Raw genomic sequence first — 14,076 nt, 5'->3', positions numbered from 1 at the left:
ATCGTAGGTTTTCATATCAAGAGGTGGATCTGTAGCTCTCTGGTCTGTCCGAATATCCCCACCCCCACCCCCCTCTGAGAGCTACAGATCTGCAGCTAGTTATAATGCGGGGAAAATCACGCAATTCACCGAACAAAATTAGCTGAATATGTTGTACAATGGTACAGCAGAGAAATATATAACATATAATATGTCTCTGGGTACAGAAAAAAGAAACCAACAAGATAAAGTAGCATAGTATATGACGTGTTGTATATTGCTTTATTACATATAATCATATAACACGTGGTTCTGCTCAGTTGAGACTGATGAGAGTAAAGGACCGCGGGCAGAGTAGGGATAGCTTTTTACTCCTCACTTCTAGGTCATCATGTAGATAGGGTTCAGAGGCGTTCAGAGCTAATTTCATAACCTCTACCTAAATTACAGGGAAAAAATTAAATGTCAAGTATTAGTAGCGGTTTTCGTAAGACTTGAAATATTTCAATATGATGTTACATCAACCAAACGGGCGTGCATGTACAGTAAAATACGATTATATCGAATTCACGCTAATATTGTGAAGTGATATTTATTCCCATGGAGAGGAAAATAACGAAAATGTTATTAGATATAATGATTGATTGATTGTATCTCGCTCGAGAATTTTTCACTCATATGGAGACGTCACCAAGACCGGTGAAGGGCTTCAAATTTAGGCCTATGCTCAGCGCTTACGGTCATTGAGCAGTGATGATTCTTTAGCGTGCCACACCTACTGTGACACGGGGCATCCGCTTTAAGGTCATCTCCGAGGACCCGAGACATTCACACCTGATGATGAGCGTTTGACGATGGAACTGTCACTACCTGTTTTAACGACTTAAGTCTGTCGCGGCCGGGATTCGAACCCCGGCCTTCCGCATGCGGGGCTAACGCTCTAACCTCTCGGCCACCACAGTAGATATAATGAAGTTTGGTAATAACGAACTGTTTTTACTGACCCTGGAGGTTCGATATAACCATGTGTTACTGTATAATGAAGTTTGGTTATAACGAACTGTTTTTACTGGCCCTGGGGTTCGCTATGTCCGTCTTTTACTGTATAATGAAGTTCGGATAAGGAACTGCTTTTGCTGTCCCTGGAGGTTCGATATAACCATGTGTTACTGTATAATGAAGTTTGGTTATAACGAACTGCTTTTTCTGTCCCTGGAGATTCGCTATAACCTTGTGTTACTGTACATCTATATAAACCAAAGACAGTTTGAGTTGAATGCATCTATCTACATGTATATGCTTAACTGCAATAATGTATCCCTATCCGATTTTTTTATTCTGACATTTTCGGGATAGGGCTACAATTCCATAGGATCTCCATAATGGTGCAAAATAATTCTATGAATAACCGATGAAAAGCTCCGTGTATTAGTCCCAAATGTTGTTTACACCAAAAGGAGTACCGGCACCAACTTTGTGCTTGGGCATGTGTAATAAAGGTGTTTTTCATTAAACATCATGTACAGTATGCAAACTTCTTCGTCTAGCTGCTCCGCCATGCTTGTGAACTGAGAAACCTAAACATTGACAATCTGCGCGAATATGTAGTTACACGAGCCACTCCGACAAAGAAAGGAAAATCATATGGTTGCATAAAGAATTTACATTCTGCTGTTCGTTTTTTAACTTGATATTAAATCTAAACCTTTTTAATACCAACGAAATAGCTTTATCCTCCGTACTTGTCTATTGATGTAAATACTACCTTATATGGTATATGCAAATAACTTGACAATCGAAAGTTGAAACTTCAGTACATCAAACATGGCGCACAAATATGAATCGAGAAATTGGAATATATCGAAATTGTTGAAAACGGTAGAACAGAGGCTCACAAATCGGAAGATGCAGGTTATAAATTCATATATTGACTAAGAAACATAGAATATCATCACTCCAGCATTTGCACCATTACGGAGATCCCAAGGAGTTGTACCCCCCCCCCCCCCCCCCCCCCCCCCCCCCCCAATTAGAGAGGGCTACATTATTGCAGCTAGTTATGCTTTATGCTATGACTGGTTTCTGTAACTGGTTTTTATCATTTGTCGTCAAGATGATGGAAATCAGATTTAAAATTCTATCCATTTCTCTTGTTTTCGATTTGCTTTAATTATAACAGTTGAGACCCATTAAGCTTCACACGCATGAGAATCTTTGAGGCATCTTAAGGGAATTTAAAATTTGTTTGATATCTCAGCGATCTTCGGAAAACCTCGAAAATTCCGTTTCTGAATAAATGTTAAGGGATGATCGTTATGTGATGCTGTCACGTTTCATGGCGATCTGCCCACCTCGCTGAGCGATATAGGCTCTTAATTAAAGAGCGCACTCTGTAAGGTCCTTCGACAATTGGTGTACACATATAGCTTTTTGTAGCGACCTCAATGGCCTGCTGAGCAGCTGCTTTGCGATCAAGGGAGATCACTGAGAACGCTATACTGGCGATTGGTAAGATATTAGGTGCAACCAAGAGATACCACTAAGGTGTTCAGAAAAAATTATGCTTTTTGAAAGACTTTTAAAAGATTAGTGGGAGATCTTAGAGATCGTTGGGTGTGTTTTGAGAGATCGTTGGGAAATTTTCGACCGATCCTTGGGCGTTGTTTGAAAGATCGTTGGGCGATCCTTGGGCGTTGTTTGAGAGATCGTTGGGCGTTCTTTGAGAGATCTTTGGACAATCCTTAGACGTTCTTTGAGAGACAACTGACCATTGCCACAAACTTATCCTTAACATCGGCAAAACTGTTGGGATATTGATACATGTAATGAGTAAAACTTAGATTGCCGGGATGGGCAAGGGAAGGGGTGAGGGTGGTTAGTAGTCTATTGTTAATACACATCTACAAATCACTAATTCTACTCAAGCTGACATTATTTCAAAAAATGAGATCGAAATACCTCAAGAGAAAATAGTCCACTTTCTGTATGCACGAGATGTCGATCGTCGGGGTGAACCGCATAAACGTAACAGGTCGCACGTTCATCCTTGTAAACCATAATGTGCTGCAATAACAAAAATTAAATTACATCTCCGTTATTTTTCCGCCAGTTTTGCTAACATCAACAGATATTGCTCAAATTTCATATCAAGCACTCAAAGGACCAAGATCTGAAACAGATGGGAATTTAACAATGGTGTTTAATTATATTTTATGCAAAGGACTAAGACCATGTTTAGCTATATCGGCCCTGTGGTGTGTTAAAAAATAAAGCAGAATGAATTGAAATAAAATTGTTATCATTTGATAATATAATCTTTATACCATCGCGACGTGCCAAGATTTCCCCGCCAAAACGTCAGCTTGTGGAATTCTATACAAGACAAAACCGGTATCGGTCTGGTTTTCTGCAGAAATATCCACTTTTTTCAAATTTAGTCATATAATTCATATAAAACACGACCTTCGATCCAGAAACTGACTGTAGTCTATCAAAATATATCAATACAAATAAATTTTGCACGAACGATTTTTTGGATCGAAAGGTGTGCTGTTGATGAATATCAACTTTGAATTAAATCGAGAGCAATCCGGAATTATTTATTTTTGTGAGAGTTGTGGGTATTTTATTAATTATGTTGCTTTGAAAAATTAAAACAACATACTTATGTGGAGTCTACATCATTTCCATGCAGAATACACCCCTATGTGGTGTTTTTATCATAAGTTTGTGCAGGAATTCTAAAAGCTAGAGAATTTTGATGCGTAAACAAATCGGACCTTCAATGCTATAGAAAGTTTTTATTTAGACGACACCAACAGAATTACTAAGATCAAAATGAAAAGAATTTATAGAACATGCATTGATATAACTAAAACTATTGCCGATATATCGAAAGTATAACGTTAACTAGGACAAGTAAACATATGAAGGATTTTTAAGCGTGTGACGTCAGAAATGTCATAGCTTAGTGGTAGAGAGCCCGTCCTTCGATCGGGAGATCCGGGTTCAATTCCTACACGTGTCAATAATTTTTTTTTTTAAATAATACTGTTAACTACATTTTTCTTGGCGTTATTGAAAAATTAATTTCTTTCAAGATACTGAAGATGAAATTATACCTGAATACAAATAAAAATAGCAATCACAGAACACCAACAAAATATGCAAGGATTACAGATTACATTTTTTAAAATTCATTAAAAAAACCCAAACCAAAATACTTTATTTTCGGACTTGATTTTATTTCAAAGAATGAACCAGCAAAAGATAATGGAAAGGAAAGTTTTTCCAATGCATCTAATGTACAGAAGAAAAGTCAGAAAAAATGTGAATCCATTAGCTATTCCTCATTTCCTGCAGAGTAAGAACTTTCTTGTTGAAACCACCACATGCTATATTGTGTAGCAAGTGTAGACATGTGTGTCAGTAAATTCACATCCAACAAAATTGTCACCACCAATCTCGGCCACTTCCTGAGACAAAGTCTCTACAGAGAATTTCAATAACTCTCAACAGAACCAGGCCTGGGGTAATGGTAATTAAATGACAACCAGTTTCAATGTAATGGGGGTGTAATGGACCATTTTTGCATTACAAGTAATGGTAATGTAATGCATACTGTACTAAAAATTATTTTTCATTACATTTACACTACTTCAAATATTTGATGATATTTCGAAGATTTAGAATAATTCATTTTATTAGTGATTGACTGAAGCATTTGAAACATTGATGACAATCAAATGCAATGAATAACTTAATAGATATGTTTCCTAACATTGCTGAATATTTTGTGTACTTATGTTAATGTATAATTAAAAATCATAATACAGAAATAATTTTTCTGCCATTTCTTTAATATCTGACAGTATGTTATGTAAATGTGTAATGTAAATTCACTCTCAAGTAATGTAATACATTATATTTCAAAATAGGAGTAATGGTAATGTGAAATTTTCTAGGTAATGTAAGGCGTTACATTGCTATGTAATTGACCTCAAGCCTGGATAGAACACCTTCTCATGCATATATGCAAGTGCCTTGGACCCCAACTTGTCATTTCCTCTTTTGCAAGATTTTCAGCATTTCTTCATAGAGATCATAATTCCAAATGCAAGGTGTCCAAGATGATGAATTCAGACCTGACCAGTGTTTTTGACAATTTGATAACTTTTGACTCTACACTTTTCATCATTCAAAAAGTACATTATGACATTCATAATTCAACATGCAGATTTTCATTTAAATCATCAAATATGAATTCTTTCAAATAATAACCCCCCCCCCAAAAAAAACCACTTTAAAAACCTCCACAGGTATATTTCAAATGACATAGAAGTGCCATGGGTTAATAAGGGTTAAACTTCAGAGTCGACATGTTTCTTCCAAGCAATATAGTCTTGTTTGGATCCAGTTTTTCCAGTTCTGATATAACTGCCTGATACTGTACAATGTAGGTGTCAATCTGGTCCCCCTATTGTGGGAATCTGTTTCCACATAACTGCTGTATAATCTGGTACCTTGCTATTGGCAGGCACAACAAGGAAGCTATTCCTTCAGTGATGTCCAACACTTATCCGCATGTGTCACTGATGCCACTATCATTGATGAATCTGATGGCAGTGATGATAGCATTATTGAGGAGTAGGAATATGGATTCTTGTCAATCTGATTCATGTCACCCTTGCCATCAATTTTTGCTGTACATATTATATCATCCTGAAATTCAAATTACTCCAGTATTATATCATTATCAAAACTATATCATAAATGAAAGGTGAAGATAACAAACAGTGATCAATCTCATAACTCCTACAAGCAATACAAAATAGATAGTTGGGCAAACACGAACCCCTGTATTATAATATTCATATAAAAGTTGTACTTGCATGCCCTCGTGTATTTTCATTGATACAGAATTCAGAAAAATTACATTTATGTATTCGGTGGGAGATTGACATGTCTCCAACTAAACAATAGAGGACAGTTTAGCTACATGTACATTTCTGCATAAATAATTATATACACAAACATTTCATTTGAATTTGATTCCCCATCTAATAATTTTTGTTGTAGCTAATGTTGATATATTACATGTATCTTACTTCACAATTATCAGCAATTTCACAAAATATTTTTTATCTTTCATGCTCTTTCTTGTGGTAGATGTATGGAAAAATTTAATATTCAATAATATAAAGGAGATAAGCTAACAAAAAAATATATGCTTAAATCATGGTAGTACCCATGAAATTCAACATTCTCTGAGTGATTCTATATCTAATCCCAATGCAGGCATGTAAGTTGTAAGTGTAATTGTTGAAATTAAGTTTGACATGTTTACAATTTATCTTGAAATAAGGCATATTTAAATTATAAAACCAAACTGTTCTTATGATTTTCCTGGCTTAATGGTGCTTTTAAGTATTTAAAAATTATTGAATGTAAAAATCATTCCGACTTTTCTAATCCATGTTTCCGCGTAAGGCCAAAAAATATATATATGTTAATTGGTTTCCACTTTCCCGACCTACCCTAATTAAAAATTTCTGTTGACCCTAACACATTTTTTTCTATTCTCACAGATTTTGCAAATGTCATCACTACAACAAGAATATATTTATTGACTTATGAAGTTATTTATTATGCACTAATACCAGACAGATTCCAAACCACAGAAACAGTTTTTGTTTACAGTAAATTGAAGAAATGTATCGATTCATCATATAACTTTTATTTGATTACTAAATAATCACTAAGTTAAGTTTAAACATAGTAGAATACTAGAATACCAAATCATTCGAAAATTATTCAACCTATAACCCCCACAGGCCTACATGTTACCCCAGAGACATATACCATTATGGAAATATACATCTATATACAATTATATGTCTCTTTAACCTATACAAATACTTTTTAGACCATACAATGATACATGGAAAGTTCAAAGTGTGAAGTGAGTCAAACATCATGTAAGAAAATTCAAATAGACCCGAGAAGGTCATGCACTTGGAATTGAAAATGACATGATCGTGAAACAGCTGATTTTTCTGATCAGCTGATATACATACAATTTTAAATCTTAACAATATATAATTATAATAGATAAACAATAAATATATGTTGACAACAGTTAACAGATTTGTTGTGGGATTTCCAACAGCCCAATGCGTGAATATTACGTGTTTGTCAACACACCACAGGCGCACCATACTATTCGTTCCATGCGACTTGTTTATTATTTTTAAGAGCAATTGGTACACCTATTTGGTTATACAGTTTAACGAGTAGAGGTGAAGTATATTCATATTTCTAAAACTTACGTTGAAATGCGATGAGTACATCCTCTGCAACTTCCACGAACAGCACAAACAGGCTAACGGCGCGGCGTGTGAAAATGGCCGAATGAAGGATTGAAAAATATGGTGTGCCATTCGGGCTATAAGTAAAATAACCTTATTGCGTATTTTGAAAGAAAATTTCTTTTTCAAGATCTTATTATATATTAAACCGCTCATTGCATAATTATGTTTTACAATACGTTACCACTTCTAATAATATATAGCGTCGTTGTATGACGCAATCTTAAAAAGTAGAGCAAATTATAGGATTTATACTAGTAATGTAAACCTAAAAATAGTGTTCTTTCACGAACTCTACATATAAAAACCAGTACATTATAGGACAAGAACATGTTAGAGAATATTTCTAACAAAAAATTATTCACTTTGGACGTTAGGCCGAATTTTGATAAACATGGTCTTAGTCCTTTGTATTTTTCCGCTTTCATTATGGGTGTCTGTTGCTTCTATGTGTCACAGTGCTTCTCTATACACCCTTCCTGAAATATCTTAATACCAACTTATGCCAATTACATATCTTTCATCCACTGTATTCTTGAAATTAGAAGTAGCGACGATATCAGCTCTACTTGCTTTCGAATAGACGAATGTGACGAGATATATAAATAAGCAATTGATGAATGTGATGGGATGTAGAAATCATTAATTGATGAATGTGATGAGATATATAAATAATTAATTGATGAATGTGATGAGATATATAAATAATTAATTGATGAATGTAATGAGATATTTAAATAATTAATTGATGAATGTGATGAGATGTATAAATCATTAATTGATGAATGTGATGAGATGTATAAATCATTAATTGATGAATGTAATGAGATGTAGAAATCATTAATTGATGAATGTGATGAGATATATAAATCATTAATTGATGAATGTGATGAGATATATAAATCATTAATTGATGAATGTAATGAGATATATAAATCATTAATTGATGAATGTAATGAGATATATAAATCATTAATTGATGAATGTGATGGGATGTAGAAATCATTAATTGATGAATGTAATGAGATGTAGAAATCATTAATTGATGAATGTAATGAGATATATAAATAATTAATTGATGAATGTGATGAGATATATAAATCATTAATTGATGAATGTGATGAGATATATAAATAATTAATTGATGAATATGATGAGATATATAAATAATTAATTGATGAATGTGATGAGATATATAAATCATTAATTGATGAATGTAATGAGATATATAAATCATTAATTGATGAATGTGATGAGATATATAAATCATTAATTGATGAATGTAATGAGATATATAAATCATTAATTGATGAATGTAATGAGATATATAAATCATTAATTGATGAATGTAATGAGATATATAAATCATTAATTGATGAATGTGATTAGATATATAAATCATTAATTGATGAATGTGATGAGATATATAAATAATTAATTGATGAATATGATGAGATATATAAATAATTAATTGATGAATGTAATGAGATATATAAATCATTAATTGATGAATGTGATGAGATATATAAATAATTAATTGATGAATATGATGAGATATATAAGTAATTAATTGATGAATGTAATGAGATATATAAATAATTAATTGATGAATGTAATGAGATATATAAATCATTAATTGATGAATGTGATGAGATGTAGAAATCATTAATTGATGAATGTGATGAGATGTAGAAATCATTAATTGATGAATGTGATGAGATGTAGAAATTATTAATTGATGAATGTGTTGAGATGTAGAAATCATTAATTGATGAATGTGATGAGATGTAGAAATCATTAATTGATGTATAAGTTTTTGATGTTTCCGCGACATTGACATATTTACGAATTTCTCGGCGGAGAAGAAAAACATTGAACGATACTAATGGAGAGGGACTCGTCATCCACGAAATCAAGTCCCCACAAACACACCGATTCCCCGAAATCAAGTCCCCACAAACACACCGATTCCACGAAATCAAGTCCCCACGAACACACCGATTCCACAATTTTTTTTTTACCAGGATTTCATTAATTATAAGGCCTGAATATAATATCTGTTGGTCTGGGAAAAAAAAGATGAATAGCTATTTTTCTCAAGAATTTTTAAAAAATATATATACAGAACTTATCTTTGCTGAAGCCATATGGCAACTTTTTTAAAAAGTTTGCCAAAAATGTGTTTTATTTGAAAAAGAAAATTCCTTACTCATTCCACTTTTTTCAAAACATTTGTTTTCTTTTTCTACCATTCATAGGTCAAAATGGTGCGCTGTAATGGGGAGGGGGTGGACAAATGATATTTCATTTAAACATAACTGATGACACTTCGCCCGGATTCAGGCAGGGATCGCTCACGTGACTTCCAGCTGTTCGCCCCCAGTAGTCACGATCGAGTTGTTGTGATGTAAATGACTAATGTTTTTGCTAGTGGCAATGTGTGTCTGATATGGGACAGCATGGACGAATATGTAACTTAAAGTGAAAATATTGATAACATTTGGTTAAAATAAATAAATAAATATGCCAAATGTGAAACAATTATGTCCCGCCGTTTCCATTATATGACAATTATTTCCTTTCTTAGAAAACCTCCAAACAAATTTACAAAGTCGGGGTCGAACTTAAATGATCCGAGACAGATAAAGTCGTTTTGCAAATACATCCTCGAATTATAATTTCAATTTTAATGGGAAAAACGACAATTCTATGATCTGTGATGCTGCACGTTTAAAATGACCACGCACGTTCACAGATATTGACGTCAGGCGTATTCATCCTATCCTTCCAAAGTAATTTAAGTGGTTTTACTTACGCGTTGTATGAAGTTTGCCCCCTAAGTATGAACGATCTAATGTACTTACGCTATAGTGGTCATACTGGAAAACGGCCTGGGCTTTTTCAAAGGGCTCCCTTGTGGTGTGTGGGTGGCGGGTATGGTGGTGGTTGTGTCGTCGTGTCGTGGTGGTGGTGGCAGGAGAAGTAGGAGAAGTCGTAAAGATTCCTAAACACTTCATAAATAACAAATCTAAATTTAGTTACTTATTTCGCTTTTACTATTCTAGTGCAGAAATAATGTTAATGAAATAAGAGAACACCTTGTCTTGAATTCTCTTTATGGTCAACACACTTTAATGACAGGCAGAAATATGAATGATGAGAATGGAGAGATTAAAGTAAAACGAGGGTGAAAATATTTCTGAATACGGTACACCATCATTATCAAGACTTCTATACAATCATTTTACTTCGATGGTTACCTATGAGCGGCATGAACTTTTATGCTTGAAATCTGATAACAACACCAAAAAAGGCATTTCATTACAAAAAGTTAACAGCAAACCAGAGAAAGAATTACACAGTTTTTGGGGATAGTCCATCATTACACTTAGTCGACGAAGTGTCAATACCGGGTATGGCCTCCCCATGCATCAATGACGGCTTGACAACGTCGAGCCATGCTGTCAATAAGCACCCGGATGTTTCCAATGGGAAGGTTGTTCCTCTTCCACGAGGGCGTTTCCGAGCTTTGCCAAAGTCGTGGGTTGTGCTCTACGGCGTGAAAGGGCAACCTACAGCATGTTCCATACATGTTCAATCGGGTTCAAGTCCGGCGAGCGCGCTGGCCAGTCCATACGGACAATTGTCTCCTGCTGAAGGTAATGCTCCACCACCCTGGCGCGATGAGGACGGGCGTTATCATCCATCAGTATGAACTCAGGACCAACAGCACCAGCGTAGGGTCTGACGTAAACATCGAGGATCTCATCCCGGTACCGCACCCCCGTCATTGTTCCTCTCTCTAGGACATGAAGATCTGTTCTTCCATCCCTGCTGATTCCACCCCAGACCATGATGGAACCACCACCATAACGGCCATGTTCACTGATATTGGCATCATAGAAACGTTCACGTTGTCGTCGCCACACTCGGTGCCTCCTGTCTGTAAAGTCCAAACAATACCTGGACTCATCGGTGAACAGAACTTGAACCCAATCGTTCTGAGTCCAAGTGACATGATCTTCAGCCCAGTCCAATCGCTCCCGCCGGTGTCGAACAGTCAGAGGGACTCGAACACATGCCCTTCTCGAGTTGAGACCTGCATTGTGAAGCCGATTCCGTGTCGTCTGAGTGGACACATTCACCCCCGAGGCGTTCAGGAGGTTGTTACGTAGGCTGGTTGCTGTCCAGAAGGGATGGCGTCGTGCCTGAAGAGCCACAAAATGGTCTTGGCGTTGGGTTGTCGACCTCTGACGACCACCCCCATGTCGGTGTGCTGGTGTACCAAAAGTTTGCTGTCGGTTCCAGGCCCTGTTTACAACGCTCTGGCTGACGTTTAGTGCATTTGCAACGTCACGTTGTGAAGAGCCAGCGTCAAGCATTCCAATACATCTGCCCAGTTGTTCTGTCGTCAGGCGACACCTTACACGTTGAGGGGGCATTGTGTTGATAAACGTAGTGTAAACACTCAAGTGAGTTTGAAATTTTAGAAAGAATCAGACACCGATGCCTGAGTGAAAATCGTGCAATGGTAGCAAAAGCATAAATTGTGATGAGATACGCATTTCCCATGGCATGAAATGCACGTGCAAGTTTGTTGAAGACGTTTTTGATTTCACTTGGACACAATATTTCCAGTTATGCAGTTATTAATTTTTTAAACAGAAAAATATCTATGATCCTTATCTTTTGAGTAGTAGTAGTAGTAGTAGTAGTAGTAGTAGTATATATATATAGATAGATAGATAGATAGATAGATAGATAGATAGATAGATAGATAGATAGATAGATAGATAGATAGATATATATATATATATATATATATATATATATATATATATATATATATATATATATATATTGATACCATTAAGTTTCGTAATTCATGGACCAATTATTTCAAAATGATCAGTTGAGAAACAAGCACATGTACATAAATACTAGCAGTTTATATGAAGGTTTAAAGGGTTTAAATAATTTGCACATTAAAGGCATAGGGTCTAAGATATTGATGGAATTTTGCATGCTCCAAAAAGGTGGCGAAATTAAAGATCATAACTAGAAAATCACAATACGTTTTTCAGATGTTTACAAACACATTGGATACGATAGTAATTATGAAATAATTCCCTGTTCTCATTTGCTTAAACTGGTACCCTGTTGACTTCGCATCTCTTATGTTTGTGTGTAGCCACCAATCGGCGGGGTACCAATTTAATATATTGTCCTTCAGACAAACATTTTATTAAGGGCTAAAACGTCAAAATGACTTCAATTTCAAAGCGTTGCAGCTATAGATAACTCAAAATTATTTCTACAAATTTTTTTTTTTTTTTTTTTTTTTTTTTTAGTTCTTCTTGCAAAATATTGTGATGTCATTTTTGAGATAAAAATGGACCTTTAACAAATTCTCGTACATTAACGAAGTACATGTACAAGTGATATCATGAGAACTGTGCCATACGTTGTGTGGTTTAACTTGACACATTAAACAGACAACGAAACAGCCACCAAATCTAGATTCATCATTGTGTAAACCAGGAATACTGCTTCTGTGGTCAGTGTCGTGTGCAGGTACTTACCTGAAGAAGGCAAAGAAACGCGAGAGAAGACACACACCTAAACATTCTTTTCTTTGTCGCGAGTAGTCAGTCACTTGACAGGAGATAAGAAATCTCGATATGCTCTATGGCGGATTAGAACTTATCATTAGTGCTTCTGATTCAATATTCTGTGTTCGGCCGGTGTTGTCTGTTGATGGGTTTTATATTGTTTAACGTCCCTCTCGTGAATCTTTCACTCGTATGTGAAGAGCTGCAAAATTTAGGCCTGTGCTCGGCGCTTATGGCCATTGAGCAGGAAGGGATCTTTATCGTGCCACACCTAAGTACTGTGACACGGGGCCTCGGTTGTTTACGGTCTCATCCGAAGGACCGCCCCATATAGTCGCCTCTTACGACAAGCACGGAGTACCGAGGACCTATTCTAATCCGGATTCCCACGGAAGTGGTCTGTGGTGTGTTCGAATCGGAATGAAGTATATCATTCCTACAAAACACTTCGTGGAATGAAATGCACCAATTCTGGTTTCCCCTTTGTACTTGTGGAGTTGCATTCTGACAGGTTTGATTACGACATGGACCTATGACATGTCTGTAAATGTAAATCTGTTCAGTTCTCGTGAGATGACTATTGGATTTCGCAAGAGGACTGAAGTAATCTATCCATTCAGTTGAGAATATGGGATAAATTTTGATTAAATATGGTAGATTTCAAATTTGCTCATGCATTTGTCACAAATGTCGATAATTTTAACCACACTGCAGTGGTATTTGTTGAATGGTATTCTAAAACTGAACAATCTTTAGCGTGAGACAGATATTCATCTTGCGATTTTAAAGTAAAGTATTTTTCAGCATATCACAGCGCTTAGAAATATTATTGAATTTCTTTCTTCTTTTATCATTAACCATCCTAATCCTTAAAATTTTCCCAGACATGTACGTGCTACAGGATGCACTAAATATAGAAATACATATATTTCATATCCAACTGTGTGGCTGTTATAGTTATGAAAACCAATAAACAGAATATACCACGTGCACCTCATAACCTGGCAATGTGTCTAAGGCATGCTTTGGAAGTAAATTACAAAATTTCCTATTAGAATTTATGTTTTTCAGTAGATATATCTACATAAAAGATATTCACATCCAGTGTTTTATTCCAA

The 14,076-nt window shown here is 35.4% G+C and overlaps 1 protein-coding gene and 1 long non-coding RNA gene across 2 annotated transcripts; both read right to left on the bottom strand.

Annotated features, from left to right (window-relative positions):
• Nucleotides 1-230: 230 nt before the first annotated feature.
• Nucleotides 231-13,205, bottom strand: LOC125677422 (uncharacterized). Its single transcript, XM_048915481.2, has 4 exons — nt 12,929-13,205; nt 10,211-10,357; nt 2,938-3,042; nt 231-418 (listed from the first exon to the last, which is right to left on the bottom strand). The coding sequence occupies exons 1-4, from the start codon at nt 12,971-12,973 to the stop codon at nt 296-298; spliced, it is 420 nt and encodes a 139-aa protein (XP_048771438.2). The 5' UTR covers nt 12,974-13,205; the 3' UTR covers nt 231-295.
• Nucleotides 4,203-7,693, bottom strand: LOC125674658 (uncharacterized). The gene is made up of 2 exons (XR_008801085.1): nt 7,308-7,693; nt 4,203-5,700 (listed from the first exon to the last, which is right to left on the bottom strand). It is a non-coding gene; the product is annotated as an uncharacterized LOC125674658 (long non-coding RNA).
• Nucleotides 13,206-14,076: the final 871 nt, after the last annotated feature.

The sequence above is a fragment of the Ostrea edulis genome, chromosome 3 (assembly GCF_947568905.1).
Source record: "Ostrea edulis chromosome 3, xbOstEdul1.1, whole genome shotgun sequence".
Classification (NCBI taxonomy): Eukaryota; Metazoa; Mollusca; class Bivalvia; order Ostreida; family Ostreidae; genus Ostrea; species Ostrea edulis.
The sequence above is the reverse complement of the archived record's forward strand: the minus strand, read 5'-3'. Positions and strand labels throughout refer to the sequence as shown.

What these genes read in the sequence shown, in the direction of transcription:
- LOC125677422 (XM_048915481.2), bottom strand. Translation starts at nt 12,973, where the DNA reads ATGTTTAGGTGTGTGTCTTCTCTCGCGTTTCTTTGCCTTCTTCAG. An exon ending in CGTTTCTTTGCCTTCTTCAG is followed by an intron (nt 10,358 to 12,928) that starts GTAAGTACCTGC and finishes TTATTTATGAAG; the next exon opens with TGTTTAGGAATCTTTACGAC. An exon ending in GTGGACTATTTTCTCTTGAG is followed by an intron (nt 419 to 2,937) that starts GTATTTCGATCT and finishes CCTGTAATTTAG; the next exon opens with GTAGAGGTTATGAAATTAGC.